The 25,527-nt window shown below is 41.1% G+C and overlaps 1 protein-coding gene across 1 annotated transcript in view; it reads left to right on the top strand.

The window, feature by feature from the left end:
• Window positions 1-591: 591 nt before the first annotated feature.
• The window catches only part of b4galnt2 (beta-1,4-N-acetyl-galactosaminyl transferase 2), a 53,052-nt gene continuing 28,116 nt past the window's right edge, over window positions 592-25,527 (top strand). The window contains exon 1 of the mRNA XM_002935708.5: window positions 592-898. Coding sequence (XP_002935754.2) covers window positions 687-898 — 212 coding nt within the window. The 5' untranslated portion in view covers window positions 592-686. The remainder of the gene's footprint in view (window positions 899-25,527) is intronic.

Below are 25,527 nucleotides of genomic sequence, written 5' to 3'. Positions count from 1 at the left end.
CTATACTTAGCACTTTATACCCTGACTCCAGCTATGAGTGCTGGTGGATCTTAATCCAGTTAATCCTCCTGTAGGGGCCACGCTGCCCAACTAGATAACCTACCTACCACTCCTAGAGCGGTCTATAACAATCACTTACTGTCTAACTCTGACCTGTTGTTAACCTCTTATCCAAGAGGGGTCCCAGGCTGAAAGACCTGCAGGCACATGGCTGCACAGCCTTATATACTGTGTGCACCCTGTGGCCTAACTATTGAACTGCAGGGGAGCTAACTCCCTGTTAACCCTTATAGTGCCAAACCACCCAAGGTGTCCCACTACTAAAGTGTTACCCTCCCTGGGGTCTATCCTGGGGGCAACCAACCTAGGGGACCCAATTTTGGGGATCCCTACATGTGCATAAAGAAATTAAAACAGAATGAGTAACTGGGGGGGTGCTATAATATCGCCTTCATGTTCCAGTTGTTGTACAACCTTTTTCTTTGTTAATACCTTTTGTATACTTGTAGGGAGCTCAGAGCCGGCTTACGCAGCAGTTACACAGTTAGAGGCGGGGTTGGAGTTAGGTGTGAGCAGCCGACTAACCTTAATTATATGTTTATTGTACTGAGCAATTCATTCTCCCAGGCTCTGGCTCTGATTATCCTCTCCTGCACTGCGAGTGGATTTCATACAAACTGACAAACATGTTCCTGAAGGGAAAACGCACTTGTTCAGGGTTTGGGCCCCGGATATGGCTGTTTGTTATTTTTATTGTGATTGTAGCAGGTTTCGCTTTTCTGCAGCACAGGAAAAATGGGCTTATTGGCTTGACCGCCATTCATCACCCCAAGAGACAACTGCCACCTTTGTATTCTGATGAAGAACTTATGTCCAAGTTCATCTACAATGATGTCAAGTAAGTTCTGGAAGGGGAAATCAAGGTACAGGTATTGGACCCCTTATTTGGAAACCCATTATCCAGAAAGCTCCAAATTACAGAAAGGCCATCTCCCATAGATTCCATTATAAGAAAATAACTCAGATTTGTAAAAATTATTTCCTTTTTATCTGTAATAATAAAACAGTACCTGTACTTGATCCCAACTAAGATATAATTACCCCTTATTGGGGGCAGAACAGCCCTATTGGGTTTATTTCATGGTTAAATGATTCCCTTTTCTCTGTAATAATAAAACAGTACCTGTACTTGATCCCAACTAAGATATAATTACCCCTTATTGGGGGCAGAACAGCCCTATTGGGTTTATTTAATGGTTAAATGATTCCCTTTTCTCTGTAATAATAAAACAGAACCTTGTACTTGATCCCAACTAAGATATAATTACCCCTTATTGGGGGCAGAACAGCCCTATTGGGTTTATTTAATAGTTAAATGATTCCCTTTTCTCTGTAATAATAAAACAGTACCTGTACTTGATCCCAACTAAGATATAATTACCCCTTATTGGGGGCAGAACAGCCCTATTGGGTTTATTTAATTGTTAAATGATTCCCTTTTCTCTGTAATAATAAAACAGTACCTGTACTTGATCCCAACTAAGATATAATTACCCCTTATTGGGGGCAGAACAGCCCTATTGGGTTTATTTAATGGTTAAATGATTCCCTTTTCTCTGTAATAATAAAACAGTACCTGTACTTGATCCCAACTAAGATATAGTGAATCCTTATTGGAGCCAAAACAATCCTATTGGGTTTAATTACAGTTTAAATAATGTTTTTAGCAGACTTAAGGTAGGAGATCTGAATTACAGAAACACCCCTTATCTGGAAAACCCCAGGTCCCGAGCATTTTGGATAATGGGTCCCATACCTGTATTTAGCTGTGAGTAATTAACATTGTGCTCTAGAGATTTACACATGAAACTACTCTTTTGCTTGCCTAGCTATGCACATTCTTTTTCGACTTGACCGCTTGAGAAAAGGCCACATGTAGGCCTGAAACGTTGCTTTATCCAAAAGCCATGTATACCAAATAAAGGCTTTTTTTAATGGGGACAAGAAGGTGCTCTTTGCTATGTTTCTATATAGTATTAGTGATGGATTGTGGCCATTGAACAGACATGCACCTGCTTTTGATTAAGAGAGAGACACAGGAGCTGAAAATTCAGATACCATTCTTTTTAAACAACAATAGAGACTTTGTATGTAGGGCCACTATGGCAAATGCCTTATACAGTATAAAGAATGCCTTAGCTGGGGCAAACATTACTTGTATGCAGTGTCGGACCAACTCTCCAAACTATTTCCTCCCCCCCTTCCTCACCCAACCTCTTTATTCTCCTAGTCTCTTCTATTTACATGCTATCATCTATCCTTCCATCTATTTCCCCTGTTTCTTCCCATTCAGAAATAGGGAATGACCATGAAGTAGGCCAAATCATTAGGAGCAGGAGGGCCCACTGACACCTGGACCCACTGAGAAAATTTGCAATTGGTCTTCATATTTTTATTTTTTAATTATTTAGATTCTTTTTCAGCAGCTCTCCGGTTTCAGCAGCTATCTGGTTGCTACGGTCAAAATGACCTTAGTAACCAGGGAGTGGTTTGAATGAGAGACTGGTTTATGAATAGGCAAGGACCTGTATAGAAAAATAAGTTATAAAGAGTAACAATAAAACTGTAGCCTCACAGAGCAATAGTTTTTTTTGACTGCCGGGGTCAGTGACGCCCAATTGAAAGTGGAAAGATTTAGAAGAAATAGGCAAATAATTTAAAAACAAAGAATAAAATAATGAAGACCAATTGAAACGTTGCCAAGAATTGGCTATTGTACATAATAAAACTTAATCTAAAGGTGATCCACTCCCTTAAAGGGCACCAACCGAAAGTTATTTTGACTAGTTTGACGAAGTTGTGCTTTTATTTGCAGTGTTCTGCTGTATTTGACCAACTTATCTTTTGTCAGAACAAAAGCCGCACCTTGCTTACACCTTAATAAGGGCAGGTTAATTGGCATTTTGAGCCTGAAGGCGACATCAAGGGAAGGAAGGTTATGTGTTACGCAGATAAGCTCTAGTGTGCTCCTGTGAGTAAAACTGATCAGTAGTGATGGGCGAAATGTTTTGCCAGGCATGGATTCGCGGCGAATTTCCGCGTTTCGCCATTGGCGGATTGTTTCGCGAAACGAATGAAAAAATTCGCCGCACGTCCAAAAATTGTCGCGGGCGTCAAAAGAATAGCCGTGTGCGACAAAATAATAGCCGCGTGCGACGAAACAATAGCCGCGCAACGAAATAATAGCCGCGGGCGACGAAACAATAGCCGCGCGACAAAATAATAGCCGCGGGCAACGAAACAATAGCTGCGCGACAAAATAATAGCCGCGGGCGACAAATTTTTTTTGTCGCACGACATTTTCGCTGTTTTGCGAATTTTTCGCCATTTCGCGTATCTTTTTAAAGATTCGCGAATTTTTCGGCGAAGCGAAACGGAACAGATTCGCTCATCACTACTGATCAGCAGTAATCAAGTTTATCTGGGTCACTCACCCTTTGTTACCCAACAGTTAGCCAATAACATTGCAACTCATACTTTATCCTATTGTTCTATTAATAATTGTTGGCTTCCCCTGCATCAATCAGTTCAGTCTGTATAATTGCTTTCACTGTGTTGCGTACTGTACAGGTATCGGATCCATTATCTGGAAACCTGTTATTCAAAAAGCTCCAAATTACGGCATAGCCATCATTCATTGACTCCATTTTAATGTGATTCCCTTTTTCTCTGTATGTACCTGTACTTGATCCCAACTAAGATATAATTACCCCTTATTGGGGCAGAACAGCCCTATTGGGTTTATTTAATGGTTAAATGATTCCCTTTTCTCTGTAATAATAAAACAGTACCTGTACTTGATCCCAACTAAGATATAATTACCCCTTATTGGGGGCAGAACAGCCCTATTGGGTTTATTTAATGGTTAAATGATTCCCTTTTCTCTGTAATAATAAAACAGTACCTGTACTTGATCCCAACTAAGATATAATTACCCCTTATTGGGGGCAGAACAGCCCTATTGGGTTTATTTAATGGTTAAATGATTCCCTTTTCTCTGTAATAATAAAACAGTACCTGTACTTGATCCCAACTAAGATATAATTAATCCTTATTGGAGGCAAAACAATCCTATTGGGCAAATTACAGAAAGACCCCTTATCCAGGGGTACTGAGCATTCTGGATAACAGGCCCTATACCTGTATTGAGCTTATTCTGGCTGTCTTCATATAGCAGCTATTTGTATTGTGGCAGTAAAAATACATATCATGGCAGTTTAGGACAGGAAAACCCATAGGCGGATTTTCCATAAGGCTAGGGGAGGCTAAGCCTCCCCAAACCTGAAAAAAAAACAAAAAAAAAAAAACCTTACTCCATTTCTGCATTGTCCTGGAAATCTGTTGCTGCAAGCCCGTTTTGCTGTGCTCCGATTGGATCTTTCTTCTTGTGGATTCTCCAAACGAGCACAGCTTTCTTGACAGACAGTAAAATTGACCAATCAGAGCACAGATGCACACAGGGATCGGGAGATTTTGCAAACTGGAAGCAGTGCAGAAATGAAGACTGAAAAGAAGAATCTGCAGCTGTAACTTTACCTAAGAACCAACTCTCAACTTTTGCTGCAGTTTTCATCCCACAGGTTCTATACACAGGTTCTATACCCAGGCACTATACAGTTCTAAAGAATCACTAGCTGACATTAAATAGTTTTTTGCCTGACCTGACATCTATAATAATTTATAACCTATCCCCTACCCTAACAGATGGAGGGTAAGTTAACTCTTTCCCTCTGAAAAAGCTCATTGTGTGTATATATTTGTTGTTTTTTGCACTTACTATTTTTTTTTTTTTTTTTGTCATTGTTTTGTTCATTTATAGTAAGTTACAGTGGGGCCAATGTTGTGTATCAGTGCCAGTGTTATAGTGCCAGGGCCTGAATATCTGCCATCAGTACCCACTGTGTTTCACTGTATATAATGTGCTGGTTTTGTAAATACGGACTGCGTCTCACTGTATATAATGGGGAGTCAGTAGCCACTGCCTTTCTTGCTATAAAACTAACATAAACACATCTAAAGGGGTGGTTCACTTTTAAGTTAACCTTTAGTATGTTATAAAATGGCCTATTCCTAGCAACTTTGCAATTGGTCTTCCTAATTAATTTTTTTTGAATAATTTGCCTTTCTCTTCTGCCTGTATCCAGATTTCAAATGGGGGCCAAAAATATTGCTCTGTGAGGCTACAATTTTATTATTATTATTATAATTTTGTATTACATATTTTTCCAAGTAGGCCCCTTAACTATTCATATTCCCATCTCTTGTTTAAACCACTACCTGGTTGCTAGGGTAAATAAGACCCTAGCAACTAGATAGCTGCTGAAATACCAAATGGAGAGCTGCTGAACAAAAAGCTAAATAACTGAAAAACCATTAAAAATAAAAGTGAATTCGAATGCGAACTACCCCTTGAAGCTAACTGATCACAAACACAAATGTATAGAGAACCCCTAACAAAAGTGCACGTATGAATACTTTTACATCCTAAACATTTTAGGGTAAAAAGCACCCCCACCTGCACTTTTGCACAGTATCCCTGGGAGTCAGTGGGAACGGCAAGAGGTAGTTGGGAGGTTAACTTTTTATGCCAGCAGTGAATCCACTAAGTGTCACATTAGCTGTAGGTCAGTCTGTGTATGGGCCATATTTAGCCTTCCCAAACAAAAAAGTCACCCTCCGCCTATGAGAAAACCATATACAGATATGGGACCTGTTATCCAGAATGCTTGGGAACTGGTCTTTTCTGTCATTTGGATTAGCAATGCTGAATGTGGATTCAATGTGTGGCTGTTATTAAAGGGGTGAGGTGGCAAACCCACGATAGGGAGCTTAGATTGTAAGCTCTACTAAAATGATGTATTAGTCTCTGTAAAGAGCTGCATAAATGTGCTCTATATAAATAACAAATAATAATGTTACTATTGTCAAAGATAATGTTTTGTTTTGTATTAAATTTGTTACTTTATGGTTGTTGCAACCCTTTTAACCCAAGTAGCTGTGTTGTTTTTAATGGGGGAGATATTTGTAGGAGTAAAATTGGGGATGGGGGGTAGGCAGAGGAAAGTACGGATCATTTCTGTGCAATTTTCTCAGCTAACAGGAATCCATTTGCCCTTTTGTGTGCTAACTGCACATCCTATATAAAATCATTTCTGTACTTATAAAAAGTAAAGGCTTATGTATAAATCTGAACCCTGAAGCATCAAATCAGCTTCAACAGGATGTTTAATTGTTCACAGGGCTGTTGCGTGTTTTTATTCCCATAAATCAACAATATTCTTTATTACTTTATAACAGGTTATTATTTTCTATGTACTATGAGGAAGTCCAAAAAAAACCCGATATTCATTTGCATTGCAAAGTGTCACATATTATGGTTATTAAGGTGTATATCTGTGCATGTTTCTTGGCTGCTTCTGGGAAGGGAGTCTCCTTGGTTAACAGGGTGAGAGAAAAAACAGTGGCCACACCGATAGAAACAGAATGGGTAATACAGGTATAGGATCCGTTATCTGGAAACTCGTTATCCAGAAAGGTCATCTCCAATAGACTCTCTTAAACAAATAATTAAAAATTTTAACATTATTTCCACTTTTTCTGTAATAATAAAACATACTTAATCCTAAAATATAATTTATCTTTATTGAAAGCAAAACAATCCTATTGGGTTTATTTAATCTTTAAATGATTTTTAGTAGACTTAAGGTATGGGGCTAGGCCATATTCTTAATTTCCCAGGGTGCCACAGCCATGTGACCTGTGCTCTGATAAACATCAGTCACACTTTACTGCTGCGCTGCAAGTTGGAGTGATATCACTTCACTCCCAGCAGCCGATCAGCAGAACAATGGGAAGGGAGCAAGATAGCAGCTCCCAGTAGGTATCAGAATCGCACTCAATAGTAAGAAATCCAAGTCCGTCTTGGGACTCCTCCAGTTACATGGGAGTAGGAGAAACAATAGGTTACCTGAAAGCAGTTCTAATGTGTAGCGCTGGCTCCTTCTGAAAGCTCAGGGGCACATTTACTTATTCAAGAATGCTCCGAGCGTGCGTTCGATCGGTCCAATCATATTTTCCGCAACTTTTTCGGCACTTTCGTGACTTTTTCGACGCATGCGCAACTTTTTCGTGTTTTTAGCGCAAAAAAATCCATTTGCACTTTTGTGTGCTAACTGCACATTAGTAATGAGCGAATCTGTCCCATTTTGCTGAAAAATTTGTGAAACTGGTTTGACACAAACTTTTTTGTCGCGTGTCAAAATTTTTGCAACAAATCTGACTTTTGACAACCAAAAGTGAAGCATTCAAGCATTTAAGTGAAACTAAATTAGATTCTAGGACTGACATTGAGAATAGTTGTGTTATATAATCCAAACAACTTCAAGTACCATCTGATTGGGTTGCAACATGTTGTGGACATGCTGCTGCCACTGCTTCCTCCTCTTCTGGCAGCTGGGGAGCTTCTGTAGGTTCCAGCTGGAGTTCTGCAGGTTTGGCAGTGGTTCTGCTGTTGGTCCTGTTGCATCTGGTGCCACTGCCCCCGAGGCGCTGTGCCATCCACAGCCGGATCCACTTGGAGCCATTCAACTGGCAATGAAAGAATTTCAGTTTGAGTAATACAGCACTTGTATTTGTACAGAACAAATTATACAGGTCGAGGTGTGTCATGTAACTACAGGAAAAATTATCATCTATAGGAATGGCAGGTATGGGGCAGGGCATCTATAAGCATTGCAGGTATGGGGCAGGGACATCTATAGGAATGGCAGGTATGGGGCAGGGACATCTATAAGCATTGCAGGTATGGGGCAGGGACATCTATAGGAATGGCAGGTATGGGGCAGGGCATCTATAGGAATGGCAGGTATGGGGCAGGGCATCTATAAGCATGGCAGGTATGGGGCAGGGACATCTATAGGAATGGCAGGTATGGGGCAGGGCATCTATAAGCATGGCAGGTATGGGGCAGGGACATCTATAGGAATGGCAGGTATGGGGCAGGTACATCTATAAGCATGGCAGGTATGGGGTGGAGTCTGAGAGAAGAGTATAGAGGATTATAAGGCAGCAATAAAGAGAGGAGGCTAATCTCTGATGTCTGCAATGGACACTTGGATATTCCCCCTAGCCTCATTCATCTTTATGAATGCTGTGCCTGCTTCTCAGTGACAACCCCACTTGCGGCACTGAAGACACGCTCTGACAGAACACTGGCAAGGGGTAAACCCAGCACCTCCAGAGCGTATTGTGCTGGCCACTGGTTGAGCCTCAACACCCAATTATGCATGGGGTCATCATCAATGTGCATGGTGTCCTGCACACTCACAGACCCCATGTAGTCAGCCACCTTATTCTCCAGCCACCATCGGTGGCAACTTTGGCTGCTAACCTGGCCTGCTGCTGCCTGTCGAGGCTGAAAGAAGCTTCTCCATCATGAGATTGCCACCACCTCTACCCGCGCTGCTGTTAGGCCCCTATCTCTGCTGGATGTGTAGATTAGTGGAGGCCTGAGAATGTCAGACTTGGGGAAAGCCTCCACCAGTTTGGAACACAGAGCCCTCTTCAAGTGACCAACCCTCCCTCTTTCTTTGGCTGGGTACAAGGAACTCCCCTTCCTTTTCCTTGTAACATGGGTCAAGCATAGTGGCCACCCAGTAATTCTCACAGTCTTTGATGGAGCAGATCCAGAGGCGTGCCTGCATGTGGGCAGCCATGTAGAAGAGGTGTCCCCAACCAACCTCTTCTTGACTGCCCTTTCCCTCCTTCTCCCCTTGCTCTGTGCCCTCCCAGTCGTGGACAACAGTTGGGGTGGTTAGATGGCATCGGCACTGCTCTCCCTGCTCCCTCCCTCCACCCAGTCCTCATGCCACCTGCTGCTGTTGCAGTTCTACATTGCCCAAACTGGGCATAGTATGTGGGCTGGGCTTTTGCACACAGCCAGCCCCACGGCCTCTCCCACCCTCACCAACCTTGCCACCCTTACCTCCCACCCATCCTTCCTCTCCCACGGCCTTCATATTGGACCACACCTAAACTAGGCTTTGGATATTTGGGGGAAGGTAAGGATAAATAAAAGACTAAACTAAATCCCTCAGCAGTAGTTGCACCCAAGGGATACACACAAACAGACACAGACAAATGTAGCTCTAACAAGGGCTCTTGGGTATCATGGGGAAGCAGGCAAACAGAAGAGGGAAAGCAGTAAACTGAAATCCACAACTACCACTTGCACTGACTCAAGCTATTTGCTCAACAAACTCCTACTCTAACTAATCCACACAACAATGCTCCTAAGCTCCTATTCTAACCACTACCAAAAATGCGCTGAGTAATGGCCACCTCTGCGCCTCCTTATATAGACAGTGGGAGGGCTCAGATCCAATTGGCTGATGTGGAAAGAAAGGGGAAGGCTAAAATGACGTTTCCTTTTGTTGTGCGCTTCATAGCACAGCCAGGCCCCCTTTTAAGAGTAAAAATTGCCCGGGAGGACTGGCCTGTACTTCCCTGATGGTGGGCCTGAAAAAAAAAAAAAAAAAAAAGCACAAAATAAGAAACAAGACAACCCAGCCACTTTATTACAATATATATATATATATATATATATACAGTATATTCTTCAAAAGCAAGAACCGCTTCATACAGGTCTTAAGTATCACAGTATTATAAAACTGTTTTTGTGACTTCGAGTAAGGCTGGTGCAACAGCCAAAACGTCAGTTCCATTATGTTACAATAAAATATTTTATGTGATATTTAAAGGAACAGTAACACCAAAAAATGAAAGAGCTTTAAAGTAATAAAAATATAATGCACTGTTGCCCTGCACTGGTAAAACTGGTGTGTTTGCTACAGTAACACTACTATAATTTATATAATAAGCTGCTGTGTAGCCCCGGGGGCAGCCATTCAAGCTGGAAAAAAGGAGAAAAGGCACAGGTTACATAGCAGATAACAGATAAGTTCTGTAGAATACAATAGTGTTTATCTGTTATCTGCTATGTGCCTGTGCCTTTTCTCCTTTGAATGGCTGCCCCCATGGCTACACAGCAGCTTATTTATATAAATTATTGTAGACTTTCTGAAGTAAACACACAACTTTTACCAGTGCAGGGCAGCAGCACATTATATTTTAGTTTTATACACTTTCATTTTTTGGTGTTACTGTTCCTTTAAGACCTGTGCAAAGCGGCTTCTACTTTTGAAGAAATTTTTTCCGGCGTAACCTTAGCACTGCACCCAGGCATTTTTGGACTTTGTTATCATGAGTGCCGGCTTCACACAGGTCTTAAGTATCACATAAAATATTTTATTGTAACAGAACTGGCATTATAGGGGTTACTGGTCACAATGCATATACAGTGGTGTGAAAAACTATTTGCCCCCTTCCTGATTTCTTATTCTTTTGCATGTTTGTCACACTTAAATGTTTCTGCTCATCAAAAACCGTTAACTATTAGTCAAAGATAACATAATTGAACACAAAATGCAGTTTTTAAATGAAGGTTTACGTTATTAAGGGAGAAAAGAAACTCCAAATCTACATGGCCCTGTGTGAAAAAGTGATTGCCCCCCTTGTTAAAAAATAACTTAACTGTGGTTTATCAATTTCAATTTTCAATTTCAATATCAATTTCTGTAGTCACCCCCAGGCCTGATTACTGCCACACCTGTTTCAATCAAGAAATCACTTAAATAGGAGCTACCTGACACAGAGAAGTAGACCAAAAGCACCTCAAAAGCTAGACATCACGCCAAGATCCAAAGAAATTCAGGAACAAATGAGAACAAAAGTAATTGAGATCTATCAGTCTGGTAAAGGTTATAAAGCCATTTCTAAAGCTTTGGAACTCCAGCGAACCACAGTGAGAGCCATTATCCACAAATGGCAAAAACATGGAACAGTGGTGAACCTTCCCAGGAGTGGCCGGCCGACCAAAATTACCCCAAGAGCGCAGAGACAACTCATCCGAGAGGCCACAAAAGACCCCAGGACAACATCTAAAGAACTGCAGGCCTCACTTGCCTCAATTAAGGTCAGTGTTCACGACTCCACCATAAGAAAGAGACTGGGCAAAAACGGCCTGCATGGCAGATTTCCAAGGCGCAAACCACTTTTAAGCAAAAAGAACATTATGGCTCGTCTCAATTTTGCTAAAAAACATCTCAATGATTGCCAAGACTTTTGAGAAAATACCTTGTGGTATTTAAAGTTTAACTAGTTTAAAAGTTTAACTTTTTGGAAGGTGCGTGTCCTGTTACATCTGGCGTAAAAGTAACACGGCATTTCAGAAAAAGAACATCATACCAACAGTAAAGTATGGTGGTGGTAGTGTGATGGTCTGGGGTTGTTTTGCTGCTTCAGGACCTGGAAGGCTTGCTGTGATAGATGGAACCATGAATTCTACTGTCTACCAAAAAATCCTGAAGGAGAATGTCCGGCCATCTGTTCATCAACTCAAGCTGAAGCGATCTTGGGTGCTGCAGCAGGACAATGACCCAAAACACACCAGCAAATCCACCTCTGAATGGCTGAAGAAAAACAAAATGAAGACTTTGGAGTGGCCTAGTCAAAGTTCTGACCTGAATCCTATTGAGATGTTGTGGCATGACCTTAAAAAGGCGGTTCATGCTAGAAAACCCTCAAATAAAGCTGAATTACAACAATTCTGCAAAGATGAGTGGGTCTAAATTCCTCCAGAGCGCTGTAAAAGACTCGTTGCAAGTTATCGCAAACGCTTGATTGCAGTTATTGCTGCTAAGGGTGGCCCAACCAGTTATTAGGTTCAGGGGGCAATTACTTTTTCACACAGGGCCATGCAAGTTTGGATTTTTTTTCTCCCTAAATAATAAAAACCCTCATTTAAAAACTGCATTTTGTGTTTACTTGTGTTATCTTTGACTAATAGTTAAATGTGTTTGATGAACAGAAACATTTTGTGTGACAAACATGCAAAAGAATAAGAAATCAGGAAGGGGGCAAATAGTTTTTCACACCACTGTATATAGCATGAGTTTAATTGTTCATGGGGCTGTTGCGTGCTTTTATTCCCATTACTCCGTCAACAATATTCTATATTACTTTATAACAGGTGATTATTTTCTGTGTACTATGGGGAAGTACAAAAAAGTGATATTCATTTGCATTGCAAAGTATCATTTATTATGGTTATTTAGATGTATATCTGTGCATGTTTCTTGGCTGCTCCTGGGAAGGGAGTCTCCTAGAGTGTTTAATAGGGTTAAAGAAAAACCAGTGGCCACACCAATAGAAACAGAGTGGATAATACAGGTATAGGATCCATTATCTGGAATACTGTTATCCAGAAAGCTCCAAATTACAGAAAGGTCATCTCAAACAGACTCTCAAACAAATAATTAAAAGTAATTTCTATTTTCTCTTTAATAATAAAACATACTAATAATCCAAAGGTATAATTTCTTTATTGAAGGCAAAACAATCCTATTGGGTTTATTGTTTAAATGATTTTTTTAGTCATGCCTCAGTCTAAGACCCAAAATTGTGGATTATGGTTAATGTTAATGGTTAAGCAGTGCTGTATGATTTATAGCACCACGGCCAGGTAAATGCATCAGGGCTCTTGGGGTTCATCTATTTATAAAACGGTGCTAAAAGGAACTAGATTTTTATTTTTTTTTAAAAAGATAAGATCTTTCGATAAATATTATTACGTACGCAGTAACAGTTATACAGTGCCTGGTACAATAAAAAGTTGTCTTTTTATTATATATATATGATAAATTAACAAAGAGAATGCATCATTTTAGTCCATGTTTGCAGCACTGGAGCCAACAGTCTAAGGTTCATATCATATTCTAGGGGACCCCAACCTTTTTTACTTGTGAGCCACATTCAAATGTAGGAAGAATTGGGGAGCAACACAAGCATAAAAAAGTTCCTGGGGGTGCCAAATACAAGTTGTGATTGGCTTTTTGGTAGCCCCTATGTGGACTGGCAGCCTACAGGAGGCAACATCCAATGGGTCGGTGAACAACATGTTGCTCATGAGCCAATGGTTGGGGATCCTTGTCATATAAGACAATAGGGTCAAGGACCTGTTAACCAGTCTGTAAGGTGGGTGTGGGAGGGGTGGGAGGGAACCCATATAGACAGCATACAAAGTCCTTACAGAGAGGGGACAGGTTAAAGTCAAACTCAGGATCCCAGCACTCTAGGACAGAAAAGCCACCATGCCACCCACATAAGAAGAACTTATCATTATTATCATCCTACAGGTTTAGTCTTTGCACTCACTGAATGCCGAAGGTAGGGGATCAGGCTTGGAAGGCAGTACGGTCAGTAGTGGATAGTGAGGGTGTATATAGGGGGTACAAAGAAAGGGCTGATTACTCTTCCCTTGGCAGCAAGGGGTTAAACAACCTGCCCTCCCATCCTGGAATTGTTTGTTGGAAGGATACTGCCTGGTTGGGGGGTAAAGGGCTGGTATACTACTGTTTAAAAAGTTCAGTTCAGTACCTACTTAGGTATTGATCGGAGAAGGTGCGTGGGCTTTTAGTGGCTATGGTCAGGGGCGACTGGCTACCTTGACGCTGCCCTCCTCATAACTGATATTCAGGTTACCTGCAACAGGTTCTTTTTACAAGTATAGGACTCATGGCACACGTCACTGAATGTCCAGGCGTGGCCATATGTGCCCTGAATCCAACATATCCCACTCCTACAAATTTTGCACCCCTTGGGGCTCCAGAAAGTGCACCTTTGGGCTTCCCAAAAGAGGACCTTAATCTTGTAATCTTTTTGTGCTTACACAGAGAAATGTAAATCCTGGTACTCAAAAATCAGCAGCCCTTCTGTGGGAGCTCTGTGGATAAAAGCAAGGGCCTGGCAACATAAGTCACTGTGACCCTAAATCTTGTTGAAGATGCCTCTGACTTGATTTGGCTTTGAATCCTGATTGCTGAGGTGCCCACTATAAAACTTCATACAGGATGCATTGGGAAGAACAACAAATCTTGAACTGTATCTAGTATAAATAAGACTTAGAGTTAAGTAATCATTGAAGACGTTTCACTACTCATCCGAGCAGCTTCTTCAGTTCAACTGACTGGTATGGGAAGTCCTCAGTGTAGGTACTCTTCCACTAATCCAATCACAATGGCACTATGTAACTCTTCAGAAAGGTAACAGCTGAAACTCACAGAGGTGTGAATGCTGTGGAGTTACTTTGAAAGGATTACCAAAGTATCATGCAACTCTTCAAAACAGGTGTTACTTGTTAGAATTGCATGAATGGATCTGTGAAGAGTTGTGAAACTGCCGGGGTACAGATGTTAGAACAGCATTGTATGTGGCAGACAGATGGTGTCGAAGTCCCCCGCCTCTGTTTTCTCTTTAAATGCTAGTTACTATTTTATATGAAACAACACAGGACTGGATTCCTCTTTGGCTTTTGTTAATTATATTTTGTAAATTTTGGATTCTGGGTGGGGTCAGGTCTATTAAGTCAGTGAAATCGCCTTTTCCAAGCACCTTGATCAGTAGCACAACCTCTGAGCAACATATACTGTAAACCAAAGGTGGTATGGCATCCATTATCCGGAAACCCGTTAACCAGAAGGTTCCAAAATACGGAAAGCCCATCTCCCGTAGACCCTTGTACTTGATCCCAACTAAGATGTAATTAATCCTTATTGGAGGCAAAACAATCCTTTTGGGTAATAGGATAATTTTACATGATTTTTTAGTATGCTTAAAGACCCAAATTGCACAAAGACCCCTTATCCAGAACCCCCAGGTCCTCAGCATTCTGGCTGTCTCATAAGGCAGTCATTTATATTGTAGCAGTAAAAATACATTTAATGGCAGTTTAGGACAGGAAAACCATATACAGATATGGGACCTTTTATCCAGAATGCTTGGGAACTGGGGTTTTTCTGTAATTTGGATTAGCAATGCAGAATGTGGATTCAATGTGTGGCCGTTATTAAAGGGGTGAGGTGGCAAACCCACGATAGGGAGCTTAGATTGTAAGCTCTACTAAAATGATGTATTAGTCTCTGTAAAGAGCTGCATAAATGTGCTCTATATAAATAACAAATAATAATGTTACTATTGTTAAAGATAATGGTTTTTTTTAGATACATTACTTTACAGTTGTTGCAACCCTTTTAACCCAAGTAGCTGTGTTGTTTTTAATAGGGGAGATATTTGTAGGAGTAAAATTGGGGATGGGGGGGTAGGCAGAGGAAGGTACGGATCTTTTCTGTGCAATTTTCTCATCTAACAGGAATCCATTTGCCCTTTTGTGTGCTAACTGCACATCCTATATAAAATCATTTCTGTACTTCCTATAAAAAGGCTTATGTATAAATCTGAACCCTGGTACAATGATTAGTGATATAGAGCATTGTATGTTTCTTGGTTGCTTCTGGGAAGGGAGTCCCCTAGAGTGGGTAATAGGGTGAGAGAAAAAAGAGTGGGCAATACCGGTATGGGATCCGTTACCTGGAAACCTGTTATCCAGAAAGCTCCAAATTATGGAAAGGCCATCTCAAACAGACTCTATTTTAATCAAACAATTTCCATTTTCTCTATAATAACAAAACATACATAATCCTAAACCATAATTTATCTTTAGTGAAGGAAAAATAATCCTACGGTTTATTTGATGTTTAAATTATTTTCTAGTAGACATAAGGTATGGAGATCTAAATTAAGGAAAGATCCATTATCTGGAAAATCCCATGCCCTGAGAATTCGGGATAACAAGTCCCATACCTGTACTGTTAACTATTGTTAATGGTTAAGCAGTGCTGTATAATTTCTAGTACAGGATCAGGTAAATGCATTAGAAGGGCTCTTGGGATTCATCTAATTACAAAACCGATAAGATCTTTTGATAAATATTATTACATGCACAATAAAAGTTATAAAAGTGCCTGGTGCAATAAAATGTCTTTTTTTATTATCATCATTTTAATCCATGGCTGCACCACTGGAGCCAACAGTCTAAGGGGCTGATTTACTAAGACACGATTTCGAATCCGAATTGGAAAAATTCCGATTGGAAACGAACATTTTGCGACTTTTTCGTATTTTTTGCGATTTTTTCGGCGTCTTTACGATTTTTGCATAAAAACGCGATTTTTTTGGCGTCTTTACGATTTTTGCGTAAAAACGCGAGTTTTTCAGCGTCTTTACGAAAGTTGCGCAAAGTCGCGATTTTTTCGTAGCGTTAACACTTGCGCGCAAAGTCGCGCCTTTTTCGTAGCGTTAAAACTTAAAAGGCGCGACGTTTCGCGCAAGTTTCAACGCTACGAAAAAATCGCGACTTTGCGCAACTTTCGTAATGGCTACGAAAAACTCCCGTTTTTACGCAAAAATCGTAAAGACGCCGAAAAACTCGCGTTTTTACGCAAAAATCGTAAAGACGCCGAAAAAAATCGCAAAATTACCGATCATTACGAAAAAAACGCAATCGGACGCATTCGGCCCGTTCGTAGGTTAGTAAATGTGCCCCTAAGGATCATATTAACTGCCAGAGGTGCCCAAACTTTTTAACTTGTGAGCCACATTCAAATGTAAAAAAGAATTGGGGAGCAACACAAGCATGAAAAATTTCCGGGGGCTGCCAAATACAAGCAATTGGCTATTTGGTAGCCCCTATGTGGACTGGCGGCCTACAGAAGGCCCTGTTTGTCAGTACAGCTAATAATCTCATATGTTTTTGAATACAGTTTAGGGTGAGAATTGCCTGCTAAATGCGTTTCTTGGACACACAGTATATCTATATAAGAATCTTGTACCTACAGTAGTTTAGTAGTTGTAGAAGAACAATAGAGATAAAAAAAATAGCGACGGCATTATGGGCTTGTCAGGTCATGTGGAACAGGTAAAAAAAAAAAAATACAACAGAACTATACCGATTGGCTACTCTTTCCAGCCTACTGGGAGGTGTGACTAGAAGAAGTGAAAGGTAAAACAGATCAGTAATATGTTTCTGACAAAACCACAATTATGTACAAAGACAAGTAACTGTCCAATAAGGCAAATAAAATCTTCTTATTGTTACTTATCAGCAAATAAATATATCCAGGTCTTCAGCAAACTGATGGTTTCGTATGTTTGGAAATACGACCAGCCCTGCCAAGAGTCAATTATTAACATTGTTAATCTTATCAAAAAAATACAACCAGTTATCTGGAAAAAAACATATGAACAGATGGTTAGTAAGTAAGTAGTAAGGAAGTAAATCCAGAAATAGAAAACAAATAGCGAACCCTTCCTAGGAGAAACACTGGACCAATCAAGTGGTCTCTTTTTAGATACTTTTGGGGCTGTGGTATCCATGTCTTTAATCATGACGATCCATTCATGTAAAGCTGCTGTGGCTTCTTCTAGTTTTTGAAAAGCCCCGTTTCTCTGTATAATTAAGCACACTGGGAAGCCCCAATGATGAGGAATGCCATGTTTCCTGTTATTTGAGAGAACTCTCTCTGTAGAGCCATAGTATGGGCTTATAAATTTGGAAAAATACAGATGAGCTGTAATATTTTTGCCTGACTGGAAAAGTTGCAATGAAACTTCCTCAGTAGTGTAAAAATCGATTCTATCTAATTACGGTGTTTCTAGGAGTCTCCACTGTGGGATTTTATGGCTTTGGAAGCCATTTCAATTTCTGGGAGCTGTGGGAAGCAGGATTGCAGAAGGGTCTGCATATAGGTTAACAATTGGTCCTCTTCCTTATATTATTCCATTTTGTGCGGTCCTCTAAATCTGCTGGTCTCGCCTCCAGTAAAGGTGCCCATACACTATAAGATCCGCTCGCTTGGCGATGACCTACGGGTGGGTGATATCGGGCAGCAAGTACCTGGGAAGGGACCTGGGGCCAAACGATCGGATTACATTTGCGGCCATGGGGCAGTCGGTTCGGGGACCGCATCAACGAGCCGATGCGGTCCCCGATCCGACTGGATTTTCTAACCTGCCCGATCGAAATCTGGTCAATTTCAGGCCAGATATCGGTTGGCCAGGCAACTCGGTTCTGCCTATACACGGGCCGATTAGCTGCCGAATCGGTCCAAGGGACCCATATCGGCAGCTATAATCGGCCCGTGTATGGGGACCTTAAGTGTTTGGATTGTGCGGATAAAACATCTGGGTGGGTATTATAGGTATTAGATATCTCTTCTGATCTTATTTCTAATGTGTGGACTCTTTTGCCCAATTGTGATATTTCTAACATTTTCTGGAAGACATTCGTAATATCAAGCTGAATTGATGCTTTAAGATCAGTTAAGAGCATGGTTTTTCTGTTATTGGTATAAAGGAAAACTCACTGTCGGAGAGGCAGTCTGGTTCATGACCTTGGGGACATTGTTCCATAGCACTTTGCTCTGTGGTTTGTGCTGCGCCGTCCCACTTTGCTTGTACTGCGCCATCGTGGATTTTAGGAGACAGTTTGTTTTTTATTAGGAAAGCTTGTAATTCTTCTTTAGGAGGCATGAGCAGGCCCGGATTTGTGCAAAGTCCACAAAGGCCCGGGCCTAGGGCGGCACAAACCGGGGGGGCATACGGAGCAATGGGGACCTCTCCCCCACTGCTCTGTATGCGATTGTAAAGACCCACGCATGCGCGATCGTGAGTTTGCCCATGGGGTGTGCGTGCGTGCATGTGGGGGGGGGGGTGGCGACGGACAGGGGGGCGGCCTCAGGGCGCCCGTCTTACAAATCTGGCCCTGGGCATGAGGAGAAAAGATCTGTAGTTCTGGAGGCTAAAACTGGTATGTTGTCACTCCAGTACCGATGCAGAATGGGATCTCGGATCAGAGCTCTGTATTACGCGTCCTGCTCGTTCAGCGCCATAACTACGCCCCCTATCACTTACTTCAGTAGGATTCCTACTACTTCTATTGCCGCAGAAGCTGTGAATTTGGATTTAGGGCAAAAACCTAATAGACTCAACATTCTGTTTACATTGGTGTTCCACACTATCTTGTCTTTGTCCCACCACAGTTTTAATAGCAATTGAGAAAGGCATGTTGGAGCGTGACACGGGTAAGTAAGGTAAATATAGATTAACCCCACCTAACCCTGACAAATATTTGGGTTCAACTTACAGGTCTTCCAACACATACGATAGGGTGGCTATTAAGTAAACCTATTAAACAATCCCAAAGGAGTCATCCCGGTCTTAGAGAACGTACAATCTGGAGGGTGACCTCACAAAAAGTTCTCAGTAAAGGCACAGACCCCCGTACCCCCATCTGGACCAACTTAACTTACCCTTCAATAGCAGGCATGGGTCATGTGAAACTGTGGCTTGACAAGGGAGTGGAGACCCATAGGTGATGTGTTGACAGATGGCTCAATTATTGTTACTTTTATTCTTTACTCAATAAAAACTACCTGAATTGAAAAAAATATATAGATTATTCTCCCAACTGTTGGCTTTGTCTCAGTTTTAAGATAAGGAGGTGTGTATAACACAAGGTATAAGGAGAAATAATTTGATGAACTACATTGTCCTCCTCCTGCCATTGCTTTGATGAACTAAGGGCATGGAATCAAATAGCAGTCTTACTCCACTAACCATACTGATAGACCAATAAGCACAATAATACTGGCTGCACAGCCCTTTATGTGCTATACAACATAGAATATACAGCACTGACACAAAGGTCCCAGCTTGCCGCACAATAGATCTATGTTTGCCATGGTTCTCTTTGGTCTATGCTGCGTCACAATGAAACTGAACCATAAGGGTTGATATTAAAAAAAAAGTCTAATGTCTGGACAATAAACACACATGTTCCACAAACAATAAGGGTCATCAGAGTGAGCAATAATAAACAAACACCTAATTTCTTCTATGTAAGAACTGGGAAAAATGCAGAAAAGTTGACAGAAAAGCCAAAAAGTCCCCAATGGCAGGACCTGTATAGTGAATTTTATAATGCAGCCAATGCAGGATTTCACAGAAAAATGGGAACATTTACTAATGTGGAAAGCATGAGTGAAAGGATAGATAAGATAAACCCTAGGTCTACAGATAAGGAGCAGTAAAGAAGGCCAAAAGATAAATAATAGAAAAGCAGGTTGGGGAAGGGATGGAGGACCAGGGCTACTGTTGGGATGGGGGACAAGCAGGAGTCCTGCCAGGGGCCAATGAGACACCTGGACCTCTGGTGGAGACTTGCAAGCAGGGGAGGAGCGGTCGGGAGGGGGAGCACCGGCAAGGGTTGGGTCTGGGCCAGTGGGGCCCACTAGAGCCCGGGCCCACCAGGATTTTTCCATGCGGCCCATTCCGACCCTGCTTGCAAGGTCAGAGTTTGCAGTGGATCAGGGGTGTGTATGTTCCTAATGGTTTGGGAGGTTGCAACATGATGAAAAAACATAGAGAGGAAACAGAAGAAAAAGGTATAAAAAGGAAAGTATGGAAGCAATACTAAAGGACAGAAGACTACTGGGATATAGGGCATATTCTTAAAGTCTTTATTGTTGCCGTTAAGGGAATGTAGAGGCGATAAGGTAGAACTCTCCATACTCTTATGAGTATTTTCCATAATATAAACACATACACCAGAAACAAAAATTATTTTATGCACAAAAATACAACTGATTTGGAAAGTCCCATGTCTTCTGTACGCGCCAATACCAAATATATATAGTTTTATGGCGATTTCTCACTTGTATAGGTCAAAAACTCCCAGCAGTACACTACCAAAATACCAAAGCACTGCTCCAGAAAGCTGCATACTTTAGATTTCAAGTCCAAAAATTCCACTAACCGAAGGTTTATCCCAGAAAAGTATACATTTTTGCAAAGAACAGATTCTGGGGAATCCAGAATAGGTATAACTGTCTGTCTACTCCAAACTATCAAGTTGCAATGCTTTCCTAAAGTTATTGGTTTTTATCAAAATTTTTGAATTTTTTGAGAAATGGCTTCAAAGCTTCCAGTCTATAGTCTTATTCAATTATTCTATAGTCTTAATCTTATCTCCTACAGGTCATAAAGTAACCAAATAAAAAAAAAAACTAAATTTAAACGCCAGATGTCCACTGAACAGTTTGACACCAAATATATGTATAGGTTTAACTAAGTATGTGGCATGTAGGGGCCCCAATGTGAACATACCCCAATATGATCTATCTTTTCTGTCATTTCAGCTTCTGCAAAATCAACACATTTACATCATTATATGTGGAATAAAGTTAGTAAAAAGTAAGCTCACCCCAGAAAGCCATATATTTTTGGAAAGTACACATTCCCCAAAATCTAAAATGGGTACCCATGTCTTTCTACTCCAAAGTACCAAGCTGCAAAGCTTTCCTAAATTTGCTGATTTTTATGGCATTTCCAAAAATCACCTCAAAGCTCCAATTTGCAACATCTTATCTCCCACATAGCATTAGGTACCGAGATAAAACACCCTGAATTTGAACACCAGGGGTCTACTGAACAGTTCAACACCAAATATGTATAGGTTTACATAAGTATGTGGCATGTAGAGGCCCCAATGTGAACATACCCCATAATGATCTATCATTTCTGTCATTTCAGCTCCTGCAAAATCAACACATTTACATCATTATATGTGGGATAAAGCTACAATAAAGTATGCTCACCCCAGAAAGCCATATATTTTTGGAAAGTACCCATTCCCCCGAATATAACATGGGTACCCATGTCTTTCTACTCCAAAGTACCAAGCCGAAAATCTTTCCTAAGTTTGCCGATTTTTATGACATTTCCAAAAATCACCTCAAAGCTTCCACTATGCAGCATCTTATTTTCTATAGGTCATTAGGCAGCTATATAAAATTTCCTAAATATGAACCCCAGGGGTCTACTGAACAGTTTGATGCCCACTGTACATAGGTTTATCAAAGCACATGGCACTTAGAGACCCCCAAATATACCTTGTGCTCACTAATTTCTTGGCTTACCTTTACCTAATTCACACATGGCAGTTTTATGTGGGGTGGAAGCTGCAGAAATGTAGGGTGACCCCTGAAAACCATATATTGTTTTGAAACTACACATTCTGACAAATCCAACATGGGTAAAGAAGTCTTTCTACACCAAAGTACCAACCTGGAAAGCTTTTCTAAAGTGGTTTCTATGACTTTTCTGAAAAACACCTAAAAATGTTGCAGGACCGACATGACTGGCTCGTTGTCCAGGGGGCTGTCATCGCTCGGAACACATGCCACCTCTGCAGAGAGAGACCTTTCTCTGCCAAACAATGTATGGCATACGAGGTTGACAGCAGAAAGGTTAAATGCTAGTTACTATTTTATATGAAACAACACAGGGCTGGATCCATCTTTAGATTCCGTTAATTATATTTTGTAAAGTTTTCAATAAACAACATAAAACCCCTTTGGATTCTGGGTGGGGTCAGGTTTATTAAGTCAGTGAAATCGTCTTTTCCAAACACAGCTCCAGTTCACCTGCCAAGGGTGAATGCTCCAAGGCTAAAGCTCTGCTGTGAAGCCATGCTTTCTGGTTTCCTGAAGGAGCTCGAACTTGCTAAAAACTATCCCCAGCTCCCTGTCCATTACCTGGTGCCCACAAAAAGACTTCTACAGATGGCTGTCGTTGGTACCCTCCTGCTTTGTCTTACTTTTTACCTGACTGTAAATAACCTGTACGTCACCCAGGTCACATCAATGGGCATTGGACTTCTTTTCTCAGTTCAGCACAACGTGAGCAGGTAAGCCTTGCAAATAGGGGAGCCAATGTGGGTTTTAGACACCCAGGCATTAGTAAAAGGTAAAATCTGGCCTTAATTTAATGTATGTTATGACTTTGTTTAACCACTTCAAATCAGGAGTTGTTTTTGGGGATTACTTCAGTTCTATGCTCTAGTACCTCGGGTTCTATGCTTGGGTACCCATAGTACAACCTATATACTCCAAACATATATTGTAAAACATAAACCCGTAATCCAGAAATATGGAAAGACCATCCCCCATAGACTCCATTATATCTTGTATCTTGACTAGTGATGAGCGAATCTGTCCCGTTCCGCTTCGCCATAAAATTTGCGAAACAGCAAGAAGATTAAAAAAATGGCGAAAAATTCACGAAACGCATTTGCCGCACGTTTTTTTTTTGTCGCCCATGTCTTTTTTTTGTCGCCTGCGTCTTTTTTTACGCCCGCGTCTGTGGGCGACTGTGCCCTTTTTTTACTTGACTGTGCTCTTTTTTTTTTCTGCGGCGAATTTTCACAGAAGTTTCCGCTAAACAATTCGCCAATAGCAAAATGCAGAAATTTGCTGCGAATCCATGCCTGCCGAAAAAATTCGCTCATCACTAATCCTGACCCTTGTACTTGATCCCAACTAAGATATAATCTTTATTGGAGGCAAAACAATCCTATTGGGTTTATGTTCTAATGACTTTTTAGTAGATTTAAGGTATGGAGATCCAAATTATGGAAAGACCCCTTATTTGGAAAACCCCAGTTCCTGAGCATTCTGAATAACAGGTCCCATACCTGTACTGTAAATAAAGGTTAGCAGGGCCCTTAGAATGATATGTTTACAGCACACAAGTAGAAAGGTTTAAATATTAACCAACAAATTATTTAAGATGCATCAATTTATTAAACTGGTCTCACTCATAAAGAGGGAAAGGATATGCAGAATATGAGGCTGCACAGACTTCAGCACAAATGGATTTACAGAGGTCCATATTATATAGGGGGGTTAAACCTATATATCTAAGAAAAATCCAGAAGCGTTCCCGGTGAAGGTTCATTTGCACTATTTTTATTTGGGTGCCCCTGTACGGCACGTAGTCTGGTCAATATATGCATATAGGGCATCAAACTGTTCAGTAAACCCCATGCGTTCATATTTAGAGTGTTTTATGTTGATACGGTACAAAATGTGGGGGTACATAATGGGGTAAAATGCAAGCTTTGTGGCGATTTTCAGAAATGTCATAAAAAGCGTTCTGTTTAGCATAGCTTTGTACTTTGGTAGTTTGCAGTAGAAAGTAGTGCTGGGCGGTATGACCAAAAATTTATATCACGGTATTTTTCAAAATTATATTGGTATCACGGTATTTTTTCCCCATGCATGATTAGGTGACCACCCCAAACACCCCCCCCCCCGCCACCCCAAACACCCCCCCCCAAACACCCGCCACCCCAAACAACCCCCCCCCGCCACCCCAAACAACCCCCCCGCCACCCCAAACACCCCCCCATCCGCACACCCCCCACACCCCCCCCACCCCACACACCCCCCCATCCCCTTCACATAAATATAAATTACTGGCCAGGCAGCCGCAGGCACCCCCGACAGCTCACATTGGTATCCGACTCTGAGTGATGCGTCCTCACGTGCGCGCTGACGTTACGTGCGCGCTGACGTCACGCGCAACCCGGAAATACTAAGAAAATTTGCCAGGAGGCGCGCACACCGGTATGCCGGTATGTCAAAAATTTATATCATTTTTTTTTAAAAAAACGGTGTTCGGTTTATACCGGTATACCGCCCAGCACTAGTAGAAAGATGTATTTACCCATTTTTCTTTTGTCAGAATGTGTACTTTTGGAAAATATATGGTTTTCTAGGGTCTCTGTACTGTTAGGGGGTCTTATGCCACAAAATACACATACTGGTAGCTTATATTGCAGTGTATACACTTTGTATGCGCTAACTTCCTTTTGGGGTCTCTAAATGCCAGATACATGGGTGATCCTATGCACAATGGGCATCAAACTGTTCAGCGGACCCTTGGCTTTCATATTTAGGGTGTGTTTTCTTGGTACCTAATGCTATGTGGGAGATAAGGTGCTTGAAAGTGGAAGGTTTAATGCGATTTTCAGGTATTTCATCAAAACCGGCAATTTTGGGAAAGCACTGCAACTGTAGTTTGGAGTAGAAAGACATGGGTGCCCATTTTGAATTCACCTGAATGTGTACTTTCCGAAAATATATGGTTTTGGGGGGTCAGTGTATTTTTTTGTGTTTTTACCCCACATAAAATGCAGTAAACGTGTTGAATTTTCAGTAGCTAAAGAGACCTCTGGGGCAATCTCTATGCACTAACTTCCTTATGGGGTCTCTAAATGCCAGATACAGTGCTGATCCTATGCACAATGGGCATCAAACTGTTCAGCGGACCCTTGGCTTTCATATTTAGGGTGTGTTTTCTTGGTACCTAATGTTATGTGGGAGATATGATGCTTGAAAGTGAAAGATTTGAGGTGATTTTTTAGAATTTTCATAATTTTTTTTATAGAAACTGCTAAATTCAGTAAAGCATTGCCGTTTGGTACTTAGGAGTTGGAAGACATAGTTACCCATTTCGGATTCCTCAGAATGTGTACTTTTTAAAAATGTATAGTTTCCTGGGGTAAACCTAATGTTCCAGGATTTTTGGCTTTGGAATATAAAGTATGCCGTATTCAGCTGTAATGCTTTGAAAATTTGGTAATTTACTGCTGGGAGTTTTTGATCTATAGAA

This window comes from Xenopus tropicalis, chromosome 10, assembly GCF_000004195.4.
Source record: "Xenopus tropicalis strain Nigerian chromosome 10, UCB_Xtro_10.0, whole genome shotgun sequence".
In the NCBI taxonomy this organism is placed as follows: Eukaryota; Metazoa; Chordata; class Amphibia; order Anura; family Pipidae; genus Xenopus; species Xenopus tropicalis.
The sequence above is the reverse complement of the archived record's forward strand: the minus strand, read 5'-3'. Positions and strand labels throughout refer to the sequence as shown.